The sequence below is a fragment of the Mytilus edulis genome, chromosome 9 (assembly GCF_963676685.1).
Source record: "Mytilus edulis chromosome 9, xbMytEdul2.2, whole genome shotgun sequence".
NCBI lineage: Eukaryota > Metazoa > Mollusca > Bivalvia > Mytilida > Mytilidae > Mytilus > Mytilus edulis.
Genome location: NC_092352.1, coordinates 16,832,937 through 16,856,168, shown reverse-complemented (window position 1 = coordinate 16,856,168; position 23,232 = coordinate 16,832,937). Strand labels below are relative to the sequence as shown.

At 31.7% G+C, this 23,232-nt stretch overlaps 1 protein-coding gene across 4 annotated transcripts in view; it reads right to left on the bottom strand.

The window, feature by feature from the left end:
• Positions 1–23,232, bottom strand: part of LOC139487717 (synaptotagmin-15-like) — a 162,827-nt gene that overhangs the window by 75,266 nt on the left and 64,329 nt on the right. Inside the window, exon 1 of one of the 4 annotated variants that reach the window (XM_071272739.1) lies at positions 12,579–12,877. The exons of the other annotated variants lie outside the window; for them this stretch is intronic. Coding sequence (XP_071128840.1) covers positions 12,579–12,585 — 7 coding nt within the window. The 5' untranslated portion in view covers positions 12,586–12,877. Of the gene's footprint in view, positions 1–12,578; positions 12,878–23,232 lie in introns of those variants that run through there. 4 annotated transcript variants of the gene reach the window in all.

The following is a 23,232-nucleotide window of genomic DNA, read 5'->3' as shown; positions in this document are numbered from 1 at the left end:
ACATGCACAATACTGTCTTATTGCATTTTTTATTTAAAAAATATCAGCAATTTATATAAAGTTAAGATAATGTATCAGTATTTTATAAGCATGAATTGATTTACAAAAAAGACTGGCAAAAAGTAAAAAATTTGATACGTTTACTACTTTACATAAAAAAAAAATCCAATTGAGGTTTGTAATATTTCGTAATCCATATCTACCGGAACACATTGGAAAGACCAAGTAGCTATATATAATATTGTTTGTGAGACTACGTGTGCAGTTTTGGTATCCAATAAAGTGACAAATGTTATCATTGAGGTACATACAAGTATGACTCACTATAGACTCCCCGCATAACGGATAGTTCAAAGGTAGGGGTTCCAAGTCAATTCCAAACCATTATTAAGTAGTCATTAAAGTTTGTTTTTCAAAAAACAATTGAATCATGTTTGTAAAACAATTTATATATATCTTTATTTCTCAACAAACCAAATTACATAATTTATTGATACCTTGTACGAACATTTAAAGCGTTTCCTTTTTGATAATATGTGGATAAACATTATACCTCGGTACTGGAATGAAAATACAGATTTTGTGTTATTAAAATTTGCTGTTACCAAATTTTTGAAAGTATTCAAAATTAAGAAATGTATCTCCTTCACGCAAAGCTCTGATTCCTTGCCCGGCTTTAGCTATACTTGTTTTTTCTTTTTTTCTTTTTTTTATAGCTCTTCATCCTTTAAATAAGATTTGGATTTTCAAATATATTGGCTTAGAGCTTCACTGAAGAGACATTGATTGTCGAAATAGGAATCTGGTGCTTGGTACTTTTGAAAAAAAAGTCGAGGTTCTAAGGTTTTGTGCTGCAAAACACTTTGCGATTCGTTTGTATCGCCACTGAAAAATTTCGGTCTCGCTCACAGAAAGAAACATAACTCCTATACACAAAACTGTTTACAAGACATGATAATCTAAAATTAAAGTAATGCGTTACTACTTTTATTGCCACAAGAAAGTGTTTATAAACTAGTTTATCTTTGAAACAAGTTACACAAGAAACGTGAATCTTAACGATATTAGCTGGTAGAGCAATATATTGATCTATATTCGGCTCCAATGTGTCTGCACCAGATGCGCATTTCACAAATAAATGCCTCTACAGTAATGTTCGAGACCAAATAATTTCGAAATCAAAAGTCTAATACGAACAGTAAAGAGCAAATGCGGCTTAGACTGTAACATGATTAACTGCACAATTTTCATAATTTCAACTTGAAGATGAAAGAAAAACCTTTAAACAACATATAAATATGTTGAAAATACAAAATTTAAAAAAGTTCTAAAGATAATAATGAAAATGTATCATTTCAAATGTGAAGCACGTTCATATTTGGTATGAAATCACATTTATATGTTCCCTAGAGATATCCAATTTGTTATGATTTGTCTATGATTAGACTGGCATTGAACTTGTTTAATAGAACACCATTTAATATGAGAGTACAAGCGATGTTCTTGCATGTAATACTGACATTTGAAAGAACTGGTTCGTGCATTATTGTTTTAAAACCTTACTTATAAGTATGTACCAATAGAATAATATGTACATGGTAATGATAGTTAGTTGGCTTTCATGGTCATACAGTACCAATAGTATAATAAGTACATGGTACAGTAATGATGGTTAGTTGGCTTTCATGGTAATACAGTCTGTACACGAATATGACAATAAAAGAAGGATAACTCAAATTTATAAAAAAGCAAAGAATGTGATCAATCATCAATATCAATCATATTTCCTGGTATGATATTTGACCGTGCGTTAACATAGAATAGAATTATAAAATACTCATAAGACTGATCATAGGTAGTGCTACTTAGTACATTGACAGATATTTTCTGACAAGCTAATATTTTTTTTGGCATTGACACTAATTTTTTTCTTTTTCTTTTTTACATATATATCACTCCTTCCAGAATTGTTGTTTACAGACTCTTTAATTACCACCACCAACTTTAGAGTCTAAATTATATAGCATACAAGCTCATGGTTATCAAGTAAAACTGGCTACAACTACAAATTACCAGCAAATGGAAAAAAACCCAACAACTATTAACGAACGTTTGACGTCCGAAAATGTGACATTCTATACTACCCAATTGACCAATACCCTGAGCAAAAAGTTTTTATTCTTACTGATTCATAGTGTTATTCAATCTATACAAAACAACACATTTAGGAGGTCCGACATTACAAAACCAACTCAAATATAAGCATAACGTATCCAGAAAAAAATAAAAGAGGTCACTATAGTATGGATACTAGCTTATGTTGGTATACTAGAAATACTATTTAACTCAATCTTAAACTAGGTACAAACTTGTCATTTGCAAAAAAACAAAATCAATACGTAAGAATAAATGGCAGGCTATATGCCATCGGAGAATGACAGTTCAACATCCCAGACATCGTCCTAATGACAGTAATGGAATATATTTTAAAAGCAATATTGTTTTTTTTTATCCTTGTTATTCTAAGTAAATCGAGTTACGTCCCTTACAATACAAACTACTATAATCGGTGTCTCAGATAGAAAGAGAGTAAGTTACTCAAGGCAGACAAAAGCATATATTGTTTTCCACGCATAACCCAATATTATACTTACTTTGAAGGTTACAAGTTATAGATATTACGTTATTATTTCGAGTCGTAATACATAATATAAAACTATATATCTGAGAACAATTATCACTTTTACACCTCTGGGTTATTGTTAATGCTAATTCGTTTTTAATTTTAATACAGAAGACGTACTGTTTACTTATTTGATTATATTTACCACAAAATCATGACAAGAAATTTTGTAAAACATATCTGCTGTAAAGCTTAAGGCAAGCATTTTTTAGTTTGTTATTCTGTATGAAATGTATAAAATCAAAACAAATATAGGCTAAAACATTGTGTGTTCCATAATACACTATTAGTATAATGTTTAATAAAGAAATAACAAACGAATTAACTTAACACGCGCAATGGGTTTGTTTTTCTCGATAATCGAACAGTAGTAATTGGCCAGCCTTCCTAATTGCAAGACATACTTAACTGTCGATTCACTTTTATGACTAGCCTCAAATCGGTGAGGTATTTATGAAACATTTCAATTACAATTTATTTTTGGACTCGTTATTCTTTTTTGTGAAAATTTTTACTTTACATCAGAAATAAAACTGTGATACAGATTTCAGTTCGCCTAATTAAGTTTGACATAAGGAATGACAAAACATGTATGTTTATATATGAAGTAAAGACAATGTTAAATAAACGCCAATGGGACAGCGACCCAACAAAATAAAATATTTTCAAAATAGAAATGTTGAAGTTATACGGAAGATTAGGGTATATTGGATAGGGACAGGCATTTTTAGGATTCCTAATGTATATAGAGCATACCACTCTCTTTGCATGACCCCATTTCTACTCCCCACTCACCTTTGTGGTTTATTGATATAAGTTTTTAAACATAAAAATTGATTGAATATTTTTATTTCAATTCATCTGCTTAACGAACAGTCGCATTTTTGGCACGACGAAAACAATTTTAAAATAAATCTAAAAGGAAGGGTCTTCAAATGATGCGTCCTGAATTACGAATTACATCTTGCATTGCCACACAGCACGGGCGTCTCTCTTTGCGTTTAACATTTGTTCAACTGTCGTATTAGTTAAGTTCAAGGCTGACTATATTTTTATAACCACGTAACCTTTGGGTACACCTTATTTGAAATCAAACCAAGATGACCGTTTGATAGTAAGTCTTCAATGCATGTTTTTTTATGAATCCTAAATAGACTAATTGACAGAATGTTTTTAGGTTACAGCCGATTTAATTGAGTGTGTAGCTAAAGGTTATATATATTTGGTCAACTTGCTTGCTAGCTGAACCGTGCAGTCATAAGTAGGTTAGGTAAACTACCCTCCTTTAAGAATAGACTAGTCCGGCTAATAACCAATCTATCTGTCTGTAGGACAAGGCTACTTCGAAAGGAGGGTAGTATACCATAACTAATAATGACTTCACGGTTCAGCTAGCAAGCAAGCAAAACAAAGATATTATCTTTAGCTACACACTCAATGAAATCGGCTGTAAATCATATTATTGCAAAGGAATTATTCTTGTTAAGATCTTCGGTGCCGTTTTGTTTTCTCTATACCTTGTGTTATCGCTATTTTGTGCATTTTTCCTTTCATCTTTTTTTGTGATAATTTTCATATGATTCTACTCGCTTGAGATGGATAATTATCGCTAGAAACTTTAGCATGCACGTGGCGTTGCTAACGAAATTGACATGAAATTGACAACGTCGTCATAGGTAAAATAGCGATAAATAGATTATCATTGTTCATCTCAACTCGATTGCCTTTCTCGCTTTCGCCGTCCCGGCTCAAGCGAGAAAATCAATCTCGTTGAGATGATCACCGATAATCTATAATTATCTAAGTTTTGCCATGCATTATACTGTTTCAGTTTGTGTTAAAATGAATACTTAATTGTTCATATTTTATATTTTAATTTTTTGTCAGATTAATACAACTGTTATTGGGAAATGTATTGTAAAAATATACACAACAAAAATTGAAAGACAATTCAAAAGTAAGTTGAATATTAATGTTTTTAAATATTGAATACACATTCAATTTTTCACATCAGTTGATATACATATCAATATTACCTGCTTTGTTTCTGTCAGTTTCAATGATTATCGTACTGTATAAACCATATCGACCTACCAATAGTTTACAATAAAGGTGTCAAATTGTAATTTATGGATAATAAAAGGGAATTATAAATCTAATAAAACAAATTCCTCAACAATATTAATTCAGATCTATCCACTCGACCCAAATAAGGAAAAGTGAATACTGTCCTTTCTCACTCTTTCATTTATTCAAATATATGAATTAAGGAATGCATCTCCCTCATGCAAAGCTCTGATTCCTTGCACGGATTTGGCTATACTTTTTGGACCTTTTGGATTATAGCTCTTCATCTTCTATATAAGCTTTGGATTTCAAATATTTTGGCCACGAGCATCACTGAAGAGACATGTATTGTCGAAATGCGCATCTGGTGCAGGAAAATTGATACCGTTTATGTGATTTATTCAAATATATGAAGTATCGTTTGCCATCTGAACGCAAAATCCAAAAAAGCGATATTTCTTTTCTTTTGTATATGTCCATTTTTTTGTTTTTTACTTAAGCATATTTATTTTATGGGGTATTTTTTTTTTCTCAAAAGAACATTTTAAAGTAACAAACTTTCATTGCCGTATAATTTACCTGTTTTGACACTATTTTGCGGAAAAGGCATCCGTCTGATTTGACCCTATTATGTGGGTAATATATCTGTCTGATTTGACCAAGTTATATGGGAAATCTGTCTGTCTGATTCGACCCAGTTATGAGGGAAATCTATCTGTCTGAATTGACCCAGTTATGTGGGAAATCTATCTAGCTGATTTGACCAGTTATGTGGGAAATCTGTCTGTCTGATTTGACCCAGTTATGTGGGAAATCTATCTAGCTGATTTGACCCAGTTATGTGGGAAATCTATCTAGCTGATTTGACCAGTTATGTGGGAAATCTGTCTGTCTGATTTGACCCAGTTATGTGGGAAATCTATCTAGCTGATTTGACCCAGTTATGTGGGAAATCTATCTAGCTGATTTGACCCTAGTATATAGGAAATCTGTCCGTCTGATTTGACCCAAGTATGTGGGAGAGCTGCCTGTCACGAATACAACTAATATTCTTTACACTCTGTCTTAAACCTTATTGATTGCATGTAAAACCTCAATCTCCATTTCAATATGATACATTATAACGTCTAAACAATAGCAATGTTATGTGCTGGAGTTTTTCGTGATTTTCTATTGAATGCAATACTAATGAGTCTGAAAATATACCTGAATTGGTCGAACTCTTAGATTAAGTTATTTTCCGGTCTATGCGCCAACTAATTTATTTGCTATTCTTAGCTATCATTGCGTTCCCTTCATTACTTGGTTTACAGTCTAGGAGTGTGTACCTAAATGAAATCTCGCATATAATACAGTGTTTGACTGTTAGACAAAAATAAGCATTTCACAGAGAGAACAAAGCATACTAAAAATCTTTTTAATATTCCGCTGATAGAATAAATTTTTGAAATTTATGACGCTACGCACCATTTCATTGAAGATTATGTTACTAGTATGTAGACACAAAAAAGAAGAAAGATTAACAGAAAAAAGGACATGGTTTGACACCGACAGCATTAGCGACACTTGAAGGAAAACAGTTGGAAGACAACATCAAATTAGAAGATGTAGAGGATTGAAAACAGTAAATTCCGAAACGTAGACACAATTATATTTAATCAATTCTCCATCTACTTACTAGTTTAATGCTATTTTGGTATACATATACAATATAAATAAAATTGAGAATGGAAATGGGGAAAAGTATACTTTGTGACAAAGTACGTACTTGTACTTAAAAAATGTACATTGTACAAATTTGTTAGGAGTTTTCTTAATTTATTGATATGCACTTCCCAAAAGCCCGGATTCACACTTTTCAGCTACATGTTTATGTACCTACTTATAGGAGTTTCCTTGTTTAAAGGTCGAAATTACAAATGTAAGCTTCGTTTAAAAGAAGGCTGAAAAAAGAGCAAATAACATAAAAATGTTTCCGTGCTGGGAATTTTAACTATTTTTTTTAAATTCTTTAGTGTTATAAACCACATGTACTTATAGATAAGTATTAGTCCTCTTTACTGGAAGTCATTTCAATTTTATAGTCGTTTGTTATGTATGTTTATATGTCTGTCAGAGGTCGTGGGTCATTAATCAAACTTAAAAAGCCCCATGCAATCCTTAATTAAAATGAAGACTTCAGATTTAATAAGAAATGTTTCAGTGGGATTCAAAGACTGTAAATTTACGGCTTTATGAAAATTGGGTTTAATGATCGGAAAACTTTTACATTTCTAATAGCATTACAAAATTAAATGGAACATAAAGTACTTCAGAGTGATGTATGTAGCTGAAAGGATCTGCCTTAATTACACAATTTATTATCCAAATCTAAAACATTCGAGTGATGTTATAATACATGTTATAATACAAAACTTGCTAGACAAAAAATAAAGTGATTAATCGATTGTTGAAGGTTAATATCGAAACTTTTGGAACAATCAATTTTTACGATTTTTAGAAAAATATATGTGAAACTTGGTTGGTAGAAGAAGAATTTTGTTTCTATATATCTGAATCATCCTTTAACGTTGGAATTCGTCATATAAACAAAAAAGAAAGAAAAAAAAAAGAGCAGTCGGCAATTTCTTTTTTCTTCATACCGACACAATCTATACTTTCAAGATGCAAAACCACTAGAATAAAAGTACGAGCCAAAATATAAAGTCGGACCATATAAGTCATTCAACTTTTGCAATACACGTCAAAGAAGAACGAATGACAGTCCGAATATTAGCCCAACATGAGCATGTTTGGTAAAAGTGCATATTTGAATCGACCGATTATACTTGTTTATACACAAATAAGATGGGTTTTCGTTCAATCCCATTCTATAAACATTAAAAAGATTTGTTAACACCCTTTGAACTAAAATCCAATTCAACTTTTTATTACAATGTACTTACCCATATATAGAAAATAAAATATTAAAATTGGCAGGAGAAGATACGTTAACATTTGTACGAAAGGACCTTGGATAATTCATAAAATCTTAGGTCGTCAATATGCATGACTTGTAATGCAACATGACATTTCGATTTTAAAATAATTATACAACTAGGAAATAATTGATTCATAAAACAGCGATTTACAAATGTAATTGGTGAAGGATTTTCAGATGTAAATATATCTAATGTAATGGAACTCTCATTCTAAATTCGCTTCCAAATTAAACAGTTGTTGAACTGGTTGAAATTTATTGAAATAACATGTTAGCAGTCGGAATATAGTTAAATACAAGCTGATAGAATGCCGACGCCAAAGAGTGACAGACATAACTAAGTTCAGTATGAACATTTTATACCATATCAAATCCGGTAAATTAAAATTTGCTGATTCCAATTGACAAGTAAACATTAAGAACGAAAGATTACAGAAACTACTATCACCAGGGTAATAACCGTATGTGTTTCATTTTGAATGATCGACCAGAAGACAAATCGACGAATGAGTGGTCAATAACAAAAATGATCGTCTGGAAATATTATTACCGTGACAAGTCACTGGCAAATTGTACTTAAAAAAAATTAGGTACGATATTTTAAATATTTCTTTCTGAACTCTAGCTCAGACTTTTCCAAGAAGCTTAAATATTTTCTATGCAATACTGTTGATTTCTATCTGGCTGTCATAAGTTTATCAATCAGTTGGTTTGGTATTTATTTTTTGTTTGGTCAACCTCTTGTTATTGCCCATTTATGAAAGAACAGGCAGACGACACGAATGGTACACCAAGAACTAGAAATCGAGGAAAAAGCGACAAACCAACGCACTAATGAAGATGGGAATTTCAAAAAAGTGTCTTTAAAAGCCCCTTTATCATTGTAAAATAAAATTGAGAATGGAAATGGGGAATGTGTCAAAGAGACAACAACCCGACCAAATAAAAAACAACAGCAGAGGGTCACCAACAGGTCTTCAATGTAGCGAGAAATTCCCGCACCCGGAGGCGTCCTTCAGCTGACCCCTAAACAAATATATACTAGTCCAGTGATAATGAACGCCATACTAATTTCCAAATTGTACACAAGAAACTAAAATTAAGATAATACAAGACTAACAAAGGCCAGAGGCTCCTGACTTGGGACAGGCGCAAAAATGCGGCGGGGTTAAACATGTTTGTGAGATCTCAACCCTCCCCCTATACCTCTAACCAATGTAGAAAAGTAAACGCATAACAATACGCACATTAAAATTCAGTTCAAGAGAAGTCCGAGTCTGATGTCAGAAGATGTAACCAAAGAAAATAAACAAAATGACAATAATACATAAATAACAACAGACTACTAGCAGTTAACTGACATGCCAGCTCCAGACTTCAATTAAACTGACTGAAAGATTATGATTTCATCATATGAACATCAGGCACAATCCTTCCCGTTAGGGGTTTAGTATCATACCATCATAACATATATGAGAAGAACATAATAAGACTGTTTTGTTCACTTTATATATACGAAATTTCTCTCATTTCTTTTGTGCATTCAAACGTTACCGTAATTACTAACTTGTCAAGGTTATAAGAGAAACAGGGTTTCTCACAAAACTGTTTTAAGGATTTTTTTTGTAAACCTATACGGCCACTTGAGAACTGGATGTTAAAAAGTAAAGATTTCTCTTTTGAAGCAATTCACAACTTTTCCAACATGCGACGTAAATGCTAGGCCATTGTTTACTTATTTACAGCACTTAGTCTATCTAGTTTAATATATGGTGTTGCGTAGCTGGCTCATTGAAGTTTTCTTCCCTTTCAAGTCTGCCTTTTATTCGTACTTAATGATGAAGTTATTGATGTTTTTCCTTCTGAAGTCTGCCTTTTATTCATACCTAATGATGAAGATGAATGAACTAACGTAAGAAAACGGTGATACAAATTGGGCCATGAAAAGAGTTAGGTAAAGGTCAACAGATCTAATTAATTTATAGGACATCCAGTCGGAATCTGAAATGTAATCACAACATTCCAATTAATCTTTGTGACTGAGGTTGTTTATTAATTTACAAATACCGTGGACAGTGACATCAGTCGGAAAAATAGAGACAACCAGAGAAAAAACCAATTTCTACACTAAATCATCATTATTGGTAGAAAAATATAAGCGTCAAATCATTATAAATCGGCAGAAAAATGACTGTAGCCGACGTTAGATATTCTCTTCGGGAGTATTTAGATTTTTGCTTGAACAATAATGACTAAATGAAGATGTTCACTGAATAAACAGAAGCAAAACTGTGTTGTATAAATATCGATCAATGGTCTACTTATTTCAAAGTACATTAGGTTTGTATTATCGTTTTGTGTGTTTATATTATAAGAATGCTTGTTTTGTCAATTTCCCTTTTAGGCATACAAATAAAATATGTTTTTTTGAAAATGTAAAAAAAACCCGCATTGATGACGTGTATAAAATACATCTATCAACACAAATTTTTCAGTAATAGTAGTCTAACTCGGTTAATTAAGAAAAAGACATTTATAAAACTATTTAATAAAGTATTTCTAAATATAAGGTATAATGTAGCATAACAGTCCTGATTACTTTTAAGTGAACGGAGAAAACTGCAAAAAGGTAGCACATCAACGTGTTTTATATCTTTTATTTTTATGAAAAATTGTCTTCATTTGTACACGATTGGAAATGTAGATATTGCTGTAATGAATTTTATAGATATGTCTTTTTTGTCTGTGGGGCAATCCTGGTATTGGATTACCAGCACATTTATTGTTTGCCAACTGTACTGACCAAAGTGGCCTCGCTCCTGCATGGCCAATACAAAAACAACTATGGACTAGTAACCAGATAATTGTAAATGAACAAGGAAGCAAGAGTTCCTAGTAGTGAAGTTGAATTTACCGCGTCGTAAATTTCACGGACGCAATCACAAGTTGGTTTACCGTTAGAGAATATCTGTTTCATAGATGACGACTCATGTATTCCAATTATCGTAACTACAATTCCGTCCCCTTTCTCCGAATGTGACCTACCGAATTTGACTTATAATTTGTATTTACACGAGCAGCACAACAGGTGCCACATGTGGATCAGGAATCTGCTTACCCTTCCTATACCACCTGAGATCATCCCACATTTTGGTGGGGTTCGTGTTGCTCAGTCATAGTTTTCTGTGGTGTGTTTTGTGTAAAGTAGTTTGTCTGTTTGTCTTTTTTTCAGTCATTGCGTTGTCAGTTTATTTTTTAGGTTGAATATTATTGTTATCTTTCGTCTCTCTTTATATAATATTGACCACGTATATGGTAATGGTTGTACTGTTCTGATAGTTATAATAGAACGCGGCAAATATCAAATACTCCACACGTACTAGCAACAGCTCCTGGGGTACTCCTGTCCTTTAGTGCTTTAGATTAAGGGCGAGCATCAGACATATCCAGTACCACATCATTGTGTCATATATATGTATTGAATATTTAAGAATACATTTATTCATTTGTTTTGTTTGAGCTTTCAATTTTGTCATTTCATAAAGGAATTTCCAATTTGAATTTTCCTATAGGAGTTCGGGAATTTTGTTATAAATTTTTACTTTTATATGATATCCCGGACTTCTCCATCCAAAAAGGAGTATTAATAAAATTGAACGAAAAATTTTCTGTTTTGTACTAAAAAAAAAGACGGAAAATATTAAAAAGTAAAATCACAAAAAATACTGAACTCCGATGAAAATTTAAAAAGGAAAATCCCTAATCAAATGGCAAAATCAAAAGTTCAAACATCTCAAACAAAATGTAGGAACATTCAAAACCCACAATTAGAAAAAAAATATGCCAAAAAACGAGGAAAAAAAACCAATGAAAAAACATAAAGACTGAAAAACATGAACCCCAACAAAAAACTTGGGGTGAACTCAGGTGCTCTAGAAGGGTAACTATTTCCTACTCCTCATGTATCGTACATTTTGGTATAGAGTTTCCCGTATGAAACTGCAATATCCGAATCTAGAAAAGGACAATAAATGCTTTTTACAATGGATTGATTTTTTTTTAGTTTTTTTTGTCATGTTTGCCTGTTTCTAACCGGGATTGAGTTAGAAAAGGTCATATAAAAATCTTTTAAATGTAAATCGGGACAACTTTTATAATAGTACTTGTCTACGGGATGGGATACATATGTCATTATTATCAATGAATTTCACATAGTTTAGAATTTGAAATTTGTAAATATGAAATTGTACCCAACCCTTTAACGCATTTTATTGAAGCTATGTTTTCATGTATAACTAGTATTAAGATTGATAAAAAATATTGAAATCACTTTTTCAAACTTGTTTGTAAGGTTTAAAATTATCGTTCAGATGCGAATTTGCGTGGAAATATTTCATTAATGAGTTCTAAAATTATGAAGGTGGTTTTAACGACCTTGACTACTTATAAGGGTCTTGCACGGTCAGTTTCTATTAGAGTTATGTAAAGGGGAACCACAATTACCAACTTATATTTAATAAATGTTCATTAGGAAAGGTAGAATACTCAATTTGCCTTATGACCACGTCAAGCAAAACATGTAAAACAATCACCATGATATATTAAATGTACTGAGGTTCCTAAATTAACCAGACAGTGTTTAGTTTTTGAACGCATAACTTTTGGCATCTTACCTTTTAAACAAATGTTACCTATTTCAATCCTATTGGATACGAATTCTTATAATTAGAAAAAGATTATCAAAAATCTGTGTTCAATATGGATTATTTGTATCATAATTCAGTGATCTCATATATTTTCAAGAGAATCTTAAAAAGAAGTCAATGCAACGAATATATGTGTACTTACCGCTCATCTTAATGCAGCACTTCTCCCAATACGATGTCCGATTTTTTTATCACATTTTAAAATAACTGTTGTGTGGTCAATTTTAAAATGAACACTGCTATTTTTCAAGAACAAATTACTTGATTGACTCCTGTACTTTTATTCAATAATAAACTTTCCAGGTGCTATTTTCTCACTGCACATTCACTATAATAATAAAGTATAGTTTTACACCTTCCAGTTTGTATCAGATCGATTGTAGCCGATATTAGACTGATAAAGTAGATTATATCGGTGTTTAAATATTGTTTATATGTCACGTTGGTTTGTATATCTCGTCACAGTCATACTACTTATAGCGCGTCGACTAAATACAGCAATGAGGTTGTCTATTGACAACTAGGAATTTCTTGTAAATACATAGAAGCATTTTCTGCATAACCATATACAAATGAATAACTGTACAAATTATATACAATGTAAATATTTGTCGCAAAACAGCATAAAATCTTGCCATGTTATGCTAACATGTTCCAAATCTTCATATTTTTACATCAAAATATCTCTGCACTCCAAAAAGATTCATAAGTTTAGCAATACGAATACAATTCTGATAACTGTAATACATCATTTCAGTTTTCATTTGTTTTCTGAGTGAGGCGTCGAGATTTACAATTTTCCAAGTTTTCACAGTTTATTCTATCAGGATGACCCCTCAGCCAGAGAACTTAGGTAAGATTCACTTATGATATGATAATATTTATAATGCAATTTTTAATAATAATATTCAAAATGGTAATGTTTGTCCCGCAGTGTTGAAATTTATATCCTTTATCGACTCCAACCTCGTGTTTATCGTGAATTATTTAGGAAATTTGAGAGTCATGATACCATCATCATGATGTTTGCATTTTTTAAAAACGATTCTCTTTATTTATTTTGAAGATTTCTATTATTAGTAACATCATACATTCTTGTACCTTAGTGTTTAAAGAATTTATATAACTATATCGTATATAGTATTTAGGTAAAATATTGAATATACATTATTTATCTTTAAGTATATTTATGGTCATATATAGGGTGTAACGAACAACCGATCGTGATTATATCTCGAAGGCGTATCAACACTATTTTAAAAATAGAACCAAAAGAAAAAAGGTTAAGTATAAAAAGAAGATGTTGTATGATTACCAATGAGACAACTGTCTAAAAGAGACCAAAATGACTAAGAAATTAACAATTATAGGACACCGTACGTTGTAGCCTTCAACAATGAACAAAGCCCATACCACATAGTCAGCTATAAAAGGCCCCGAATTGACAATGTAAAACAATTCAAACGAGAAAACTAACGGCCTTATTTATGTAAAGAAATGAACGAAAAACAAATATGTAACACATAAACAAACGACAACCACTGAATTACAGGCTCCTGACTTGAGACAGGCACATACATACATAATGTGGCAGTAAAACAAGTAAGCGGGATCACAACCCTCCCCCTGTAGTATACTGTACACTCTCAATCTAACTCTAAATCTAGTAAGATCTGATATTGCAGCATTCGCTTAAAATGTAGAGAGAATTTATAATGACGAAGCATTACTAAAGGTCAACTAAAGGTTTAGGGTTAAAATAATTAATATCTTTAAAATGTTTCATTCTCTATGTTTAATCGTAAGAAAATACGATAAAATTTTAATGATATTTGATATGTAAATAGTTGTATTATAATGATAAATGTTGGCTTTTCTAAACGCATATAAGTTGTTTGTGTATGCCAAAAATAAAACGGAAATAAACATATCATAGCAAACATAAAATGTAATCTAACAAATGTTAGATATTAAGGGGATAATTACACACTATAATGCTGTGAAAAACCGACAACACTCAAGCAAAAAATGAGCTTAAAACACTTAAGATACAAACAAAAAACACCACACAGAAACTATGAATTGAGCAACATAAATCCTGTCAATTTTAACGTTATGTTGTTTATAGAGCCCGTAAATTTAGACAATTCTTTTAATAAACTTATTTTGAAAGGTTGTCAATTTAACTATGAAGTATGTATTTTGAATATAGTCTTTATCTCTATAAAGTTGATTTTGTTTTGATATTTCAAAAGTATGGCTATACAGTTATGAATTCTTTCAGTTATCATTCTACCGATACTAGTATTTATATTTTGTTAATTTACAAGGTCATACTTAGTTAAAGGTGTACTGATTGCTGAAACCTAGAATGCTCGGGTAGCCTATTTGATCTTTAGGGGCATGCATACAATTTATCACTGAAGTGGACGTCAATATTGACAAGGTTGCACGTATGCACTCTCTTTCCATAATTGTATACACATTAAGATTGTAAGAAATGTATAGTTTGCATATTAATATGTAAGATGTTATGTTCCATTACACTGGCAGTCCACTTGTTTCCTTTTTCGTCTGTTTATTTTTCCATTACTGATAGATTTCTAATTAATAGTTTAACCCCACGACATTTATTGTCTGTACTGAGTCAAGTCGTCATGACCATGTGCTTTTCGTTGTTGTTTGTCTTTGTTCATGGCCGCGGGTATATTTTTGTCGAGGAATTCGATTTTACAGGTTAGTGTTATCTGTTGAATTGTGCTATATATTTGGTTATTTCTATCATTCCTTTTTGTATTATATTCTTATTATAAGTTATTGAACGTAATTGACCTCCACAGTACTAAGTTCATTTATTGTTATAATAAACTGAATAAAGCGCATTTATAATCTTAAAATGCAATATCCTCTAGTTGATGTCTTTAGGGATTCAATGTTTTATTTCATAGCGACGACATACAGAATACTCGCCTTACAGATATATAAATCTTTAACGGTCTGCTTTAAATTTTATCATATTTCATCATGAAATTACTAATGCAAGTAATTTATCTTGCTTCTCTCATTTATAAATCAGTGAAAAAAATCATTTTATTACCTTCATTAATATACAGAAAAGGAATGTTCTTCGTCATTCAAATCAAATCTGAAACTACAAACCCATATTTAGAACACATAAGACGACTTTATATCCGATACCAATTTGATATAAATTCAAATATACATGGACATCACATTTCATTTAAATAGTTTATTAAGAGTTATTTTCATAGGCTGCTTAATAACCTGCATTTACAGCTTTATAGAACGTTAAGTCTCACAATCTTGTAATAAAAAGTGAGCTTTGGAATCTAGGATCTTCATTAAGCATGTTGTTATGACAATAAGGTGCTTAACTATATAAAAGCTATTTTATCTCATTTCATTTCTGATTAAAGACTGTCAATTTGGTACGACTTTATTAATAAACAACCACACTAGTCCCTATCATACATATGAGACATACATAATTATATTATGCAAGAATAATGCATAATATTGACTATGTCGGTACTATCATACCTCAGCATTTATTTTCTATGTGAAACGTTAGACAAATAAATGTACTATCTTTACGAAATTGCCTGAAGGAGACTTTATCGGTTAATAGTTTCAAAAAAATGTTCACCATGTTCTGGAAGGAAACATTTTCTAGTACTTTCTTTGTAGCAAAACACTTATTCATTGGTTTTGGAAGACAATATCAAGTTTATTTTCCTCCGAGACACCAACTATTCCCATTGAAATAAAAACTATAGCACACTGATCCGTTACTGTAGTCATATGAAATAAATTTAAGTGGGGCAGGATCTGCTTCCGGAGCACCTGAGATCCCCCCCCCCGTTTTTGGTGGGGTTCGAGATGCTTAGTCTTTAGTTCTTTATGATGTGTTTTCTGTACTATTATTTGTCTGTTTGTCGTTTTATTTTAGCCAATGCGTTGTCAGTTTGTTTTCGATCTATGGGTTTGACTCTCCCTCTGGTATCTTTCGTCCTTCTTTTTTTAATTCGATAGGTCCTCTTTTCATAAAAAAAAATCGCTGGCTTATCTAATGAGACAAATAGGTATTTCGTAAACATGATCTTTACTCACTTTACTCAAAATTATCAATCTTGTTGTCTTTTATCTTAACTATGTTATTATTCTAAGCGTCCTTTGATGCTTTGACGCGGAGAAACAATAATGGCAAGGTTATGCGTTTTCCATTGTTATAATGAAACAAAATTCGGAAATCTTTTAGTTTAGACCGAGGAGCACTTGTGTTATAAATGGGGGAGTCAAGTCTTTAAATACTACCAATTTGTTATATTGAATGCGGCGAGTTACTTTTATGTTCCAATATAAAAGTTATAAGAATCAACATCTGAAGCAACCACTCTTAGAGTATAAAAAGTTAGATGCACTGTAATTCTATGCCCTTTATTTGATTGACTAGATGTTTACAATTTGGAGTTTCCATGAGGCAGTTGAAAGTCCAGTATTAATAAAGGGTAATGTCGATACCTAGTTTTTTTCAAGTGGTGTTAATGATTATAACAACTTCTGTTATCACATGTGAATGCAACAGTAGTATACCACTGTTCAAAAGTCATAAATCGATTATCCGGGTTACAAACAAAAACCCAGGGAAACAAAACAAGAGGAAAACAACGGAACAACAAATACTGAACTGCATCCAAAACATACCATACCATACATATAATTTTTTTTATAACAACTGCAATATTCTTGACTTGGTTCAGGACATTTTAAGAAAAAAAATGGTGGGTTTAACCTGGTTTTATTGTTAGCCAAAAATATGTGTTAAGGAGGTAAGGTATGTGTCTAGAAACGGTAACATTTGGATCTTTTAATATAGAGGTTGCATTAGTGTTCCATGTCTACTTGAGGTTTTAAAACAATCTAGTTTGAAAAAAACGAATAAAATTGTGTCTTTGTAATGGTTTAGCCAGCTGACTCACGTTTTCTTAGAGAAGTTGTCATGACCATGTTTTAGTCATTAGTTTGTATTTCCGCGATCGGATTTTAAAGAAATAGAGAACTTGAATAGGCACATTCTGGATCTCAAATTTCATTTCTATCACACTGAATTACTGTTACATGTGTTCAAAGTTCAAACTCGTAGCTGCAAAATATAATTTGATGGATGTATGAAAAGAAGGTACAGGCATTTTCTGAAGAAAATGGTGGGTTAAACAAGGTTTTATAGCTATTTAAAACTCCCTCTTGTATGGCAGTTGCTTATAGTTCATTTATATTGACAGAAGAAAGACACCTATTGGCTAAGAAAGATAAAAAAGAAAAGAAAAGAAGAGCAGTCCTTATTATCATTCTTTTAAGGATTATGTACCCTTGTGTTGATTCAATGCTAAACATATGGAAATTTTATAGAAAATCCACAGCCTTTATCCTTGTACTCTCATATTTAGCAATTTGATGAGTGATAGATATAGGATTATTGCATGCAGTGCTAGCATTGATTTTCTTAAAACAATTTTTTTAATATAGTTATTGGTTTAAACAAATGTAAACTTGGACAAAATCAAGTACACCTTTCAGGGTGCGATCGACTTTAGTGACTCAGCACGAGGTGTTTTGGAATTTACAGGTTGCTTAGAACTTTTTTAAAAATATAAACACTAGCACATCATAGAAAATCAAGTGAGTAATTTGTGTTTTAAATTTTATAACAAAAAACTCTGTAATAAAAGGGTGTTGATTTTCTATAAAAATCTTGATTTTTTTGCCACAAGGTCCTCTTTTTCTATTAAATGCAATGAAACAGTAAAAAATAATGCTTTGCATCAAGTTTTCCCTTGGAATATGTACAAAATGGCGTATCTTTGTTATTCATTATATCTGTAGTTTTGATACAATTGAAGTCTGAAAAGTTCGTACAAAAATGGCTACAAAAGGGGATATAAACCTTAAATGCCAAAGGATCTGAAAAGTAGGAGATTGGTTTCATCCACAATTTTCCCCTATAAAAGAACTCATGATAATCTAACGTAGTATTTACCTGTATCAATCTGCTTAACTCTGACAATTTTGACTTTCTAATGCTATCAACTTTTCAAAAAGCTTCTGGACATTTGGAAGAAAATTGATTAACTTTTGTAAATGATCTTCTGTTTCAACCTCTTTATAAAAGTAAAAACGCATTACAATTAAAAGTTCACTATATCTAAAATATATATAATAAACAAAATCAACATTGCTCGAGGTACTGTGTACCATTGCATGATGAAACAAAATTAATTACACTGGAAATGTTTAAAATACATTTACGATAATTTTAAATACCAAAACAACCACATTAGTTTTATAACATTTTCCTGGTGATAGTTATTGATGCTTTAATACCAACGGGATTTTTAAAACACATATATAAGCGGAAATGATTTACATACTATTCATGCCCAAAACCATTAGAATATTATGAGCGTAAACAAAAATTACTTTTGCATCACTGTAAGATTTAAATTGAAGTTATATTAGGAACCATTATGAAAATTTAGATTCAACGACACTTCCTTGAATTCCGAGCCGATACCGATATTTTAATTAAAACAGAAAGATTTTTGAAAGCAGCGAAAACTGTGTACCTTATAATCAACATGAATATCAGATGACAATACCTATACTAAAAACACCAGGCTACAGATAAGGCGTATGTATATATAGTCTACTTTGTTTCATTCACGAAACCGCGATGTGACGGGTGAGTTGTAGTAGAAACTTAAATGTCTATCAGTATAGTAAACTCATCATATATACCATGATTACAATTTTTACCACAGACGCGTGTTTTGTCTACAAAAGACTCAACAGTGACGTAGAAAAGTATTTCGAAAAATTTAAATAACAGAGTCAAGAACAGTAAAAAAACCCGATAAAATGATAAAGAATAGATTACTTGCATCATCAGATAAATACTTAGAAAAATACTAACCAATAGTAAAATTGAGAATGGAAATGGGGAATGTGTCAAAGAGACAACAACCCGACCAAATGAAAAACAACAGCAGAGGGTCACCAACAGGTCTTCAATGTAGCGAGAAATTCTCGCACCCGGAGGCGTCCTTCAGCTGGCCCCTAAACAAATATATACTAGTCCAGTGATAATGAACGCCATACTAATTTCCAAATTGTACACAAGAAACTAAAATTAAAATAATACAAGACTAATAAAGGCCAGAGGCTCCTGACTTGGGACAGACGCAAAAAAAGCTGTTTCTTTTGTGTGTACGCGAATATTATCGACCCTATTATTACCAGAAACCCGAGTCAAACGATTCTCTAAATTACATATTGATATTGAATTACCGACGAAATCGCAAAAATGCGTTATGACCCAATACCAAAAGTGCGATGAACATTTTGAAAGCAGAGAAAACTGTATAGCTTATAATAAACATGACTAACAGATGAAGATACCAATATCAAAATCCTGGCTTAAGAAAAGGCGTATGTACTTTGAATCAGTGACGAGAGCGCGAGACCTCGGGATAACTTGAGATAACTAAAATGTCAACCTGTACAAAAAATCATCATAGATACCAGGATTAAAATGTTGTAAGCAAGACGCGCGTTTTGTGTACCAAAATAAAGGTAACAGTAGCATACCGCTGTTCGAAATTAATCGATTGAGAGAAAACAGAAACTCAGCAGTGACGCTTGAATAATTTGTTTTTACAAAGGCCAAATAATGTAAACGTCGAAGAGCTTGAGGACCGAAATTCAGCTAAGGATATCTATTCATGGGGTACAAAAGTATTAAAAAAAATCAAGAGAAACGCATACTATATAGTAAGTAATAAGTTAATTGCACCATCAGATAAATAATGAGAGAAATACTAAAAACTCTATGTACATTGCAAAAAATAATAATGATTTAGCAAAGTGAAAAAGGTAGTTCACTTAAGTATATGCGAAATGTTATTGACTCTATTATCATGCAGCAGAAACCCGAGTCAAACGATTTTTCTTAATTACATATTGAGATATAATTACTAGCGAATTCGCAAAAATGCGCTATGACCCAGCACCAAAAGTACCATGAACATCTATTAGGCGACAGAAAGTACATATTTCTCTAATGGCAAGATATTGAATTACTTTAGAGTAATGATTAAATATCAAAGGTGCTGCTTCTAATTTATCGCGTTCAAAGTGCTTTTCTTGACGAATCTTATTCACAGAAACGTTAACAATCAATACATCTAAGTAAGATAAAGTCCAAAATACCAGAAATATTCCATGATAATAAAATCGTCATTTCTGCATTTTCAGATGTAGAATCAAAGCTTTGTAATACATTATTTAGATTTAAGCATTAAGATTGAGACGTATGTGCAGTGTTCAATATAAGATAAAACTTCAATGAAAGTAGAGAATACTCTAAATTCCATCGATAAATTGACAACCGTAAAACAACAATACCTCACTGACGTCTTTTATCAATTTCAAGTGCATTTCAAGTTCCGTTAATAAGACTAATCAGAATGTTCAAGCCTTGATATTTAAGCTAAATGGCAATACGCATTTCTAGCATTTACAGTATTATTATCTTCAAAGACATTTAGAACGATGAAAGATCATAAAAAAATGAATTCGTCTCAAATACTAATACACTGTATAACTTGTTGCAATAATTTAAATTGATTTTGCTTTCTTCGTATGAATGCACTCAATTATAAGGGTAATCAATTCTTACTTTGAGAAATATTTTCTTTCTTGAACGAGTTAATGAGTAATAGAGTTGGTTGATGTTTGATGTAACCAAAGGCGATTCCTGTTACATATTATGTAACAACGGACTCATCATAGATACCAAATTCAAATCTTTGTACGTCAGAAGCATTGGGAACAAGTTAAAGCAAAGAGTGATTAAGTTTGTTCATATGACCAAGGGTAATTTCTGTAATTTATTATGTCACTTTTTAAAGAAATGAAATTTAAGTTCACACGACGCATTTGATATGGAATAGCATAAAATAAGCTACGAAAAACATACTCATAACTTGGTGCATAGATTGATTAACCTTATTGATACAACTATATTGATATTGCGGGTTTGAATGCTTTTCAACTTCGTGTTTTTTTTGGCCTTCCATCTGTTGAAATGCGATCACTGCTTTTGATTTCCTACGTTTTATTACATTTCCTCAAATACATCGTCTCCTTGAAACTGAGTGTTAAAAATATTGAACAAAAAGCTATGTGAATAGCCACAATAAATAAAAAAAAAACCAAATACACAATAAATGATATCATCAAAACACTGAAGTTTGTTTTGCTGACATTTCAACATACTTTAGGTATTATAATGGGCGATAATTGTGCGCCTTTACTGGTTGACCTATCTTATTACCTAAAATAAAGCAGAATTTGCAACAAATCTGATATTGAAGGTATCCCGTCACTCTACTACTAGAGGGGTGTCTAACGAACTTGACCTCCAATTATGTTCTCGTACGGTCAGTCTTGTTACTCAAGAACCCACATTCCAGTGAGTGCTTGCAGACAAAGGATACTATAAATTATGCCTTATATATTCATATTGCTTTTTCGCTATGGAAACAGACGGCCGACTTCAAACCAGAAATTATGACGACAAAAATGATTTCAACTTTACAATGGTCAAATCCCCATTTCTCAGCAGTAATTTATCATCTGCCCCTGATTGACTTTTATATATCTCAATTGATACAGTATTATCTTGCATGGTTATAATTCACGTATTTCATTAGATTGTGTGTGCTCCTACACATTAACTTCCTCAACAGAGTAAGGAAGAGGAACGACAAAATTACTGTTGTTTTAATTATTTCAGACTCAGTTAAACTTTAAATCCGATTTCACGAAGAATTGTCCAAATTATAAGCTAAAAATCATCGGATTTAAAACTCTTTTTGTATCTATGTTTTTGTTTATCATTTGTGTAAGCAAGAGGTTTTTTTCGGGAAAGTGAATCAAAATTTATTTATTTGCAAGGATAACATGGAGCCTTCTTTAAGTATACTTCTTAGACATGTTTAATATCTTTACGTATACAATATGGGAGAGAGATAAAAACGCATTGAAAATGCAATAATATACTGTAATGATGTCCCCAGCTTTATGTATAATCGGAAGTTTGAATTGGTTAATAAACGGAAAAATTATATTGTCGGAGATTAGAACAAAGATGCCACACTGTGATGACGACATTGCTCAAGATATTGTATAATAAACAATTAAATTCTATGGTAATTGTCTCAAATCCACAGTAAACACAGGAAATAGACAGAAAAACTGATAATTGCTTGTCTACAAACACCTGCTATATGTCTCCAACAAATGTCTAAAATCCAAATTAAACAGTGAAAATTGATAAACATTGTTTATAAATCCAAATAGATACAGTTTGTATCTGCTGGGTTGGTGCCGAAATAATAAAAATAACAGCTTTTGACAACAAAAAATATATTCTTAGATTAGCTTATGTTGCATCTTAGTCATGCAATGTTGACCATGGGTAGGCTCGGCTATTCCGTTAAGGACATTTAAGTTAAATGCCATAAAACGTTTAAATAAACTCATTATAGATGCCAGGACTAAATTTTGTATATACGCCCAGACGCGCCTTTCGTCTACAGTTTTTGCCATTTATATAGTCTCCGTATAGTCATATATGATATATTATGTACATAAATCCGAACACAAGTCTAACATTTCCCACAGAGGTCAGGACCTTTCTCTCCCGAATTTTCAAC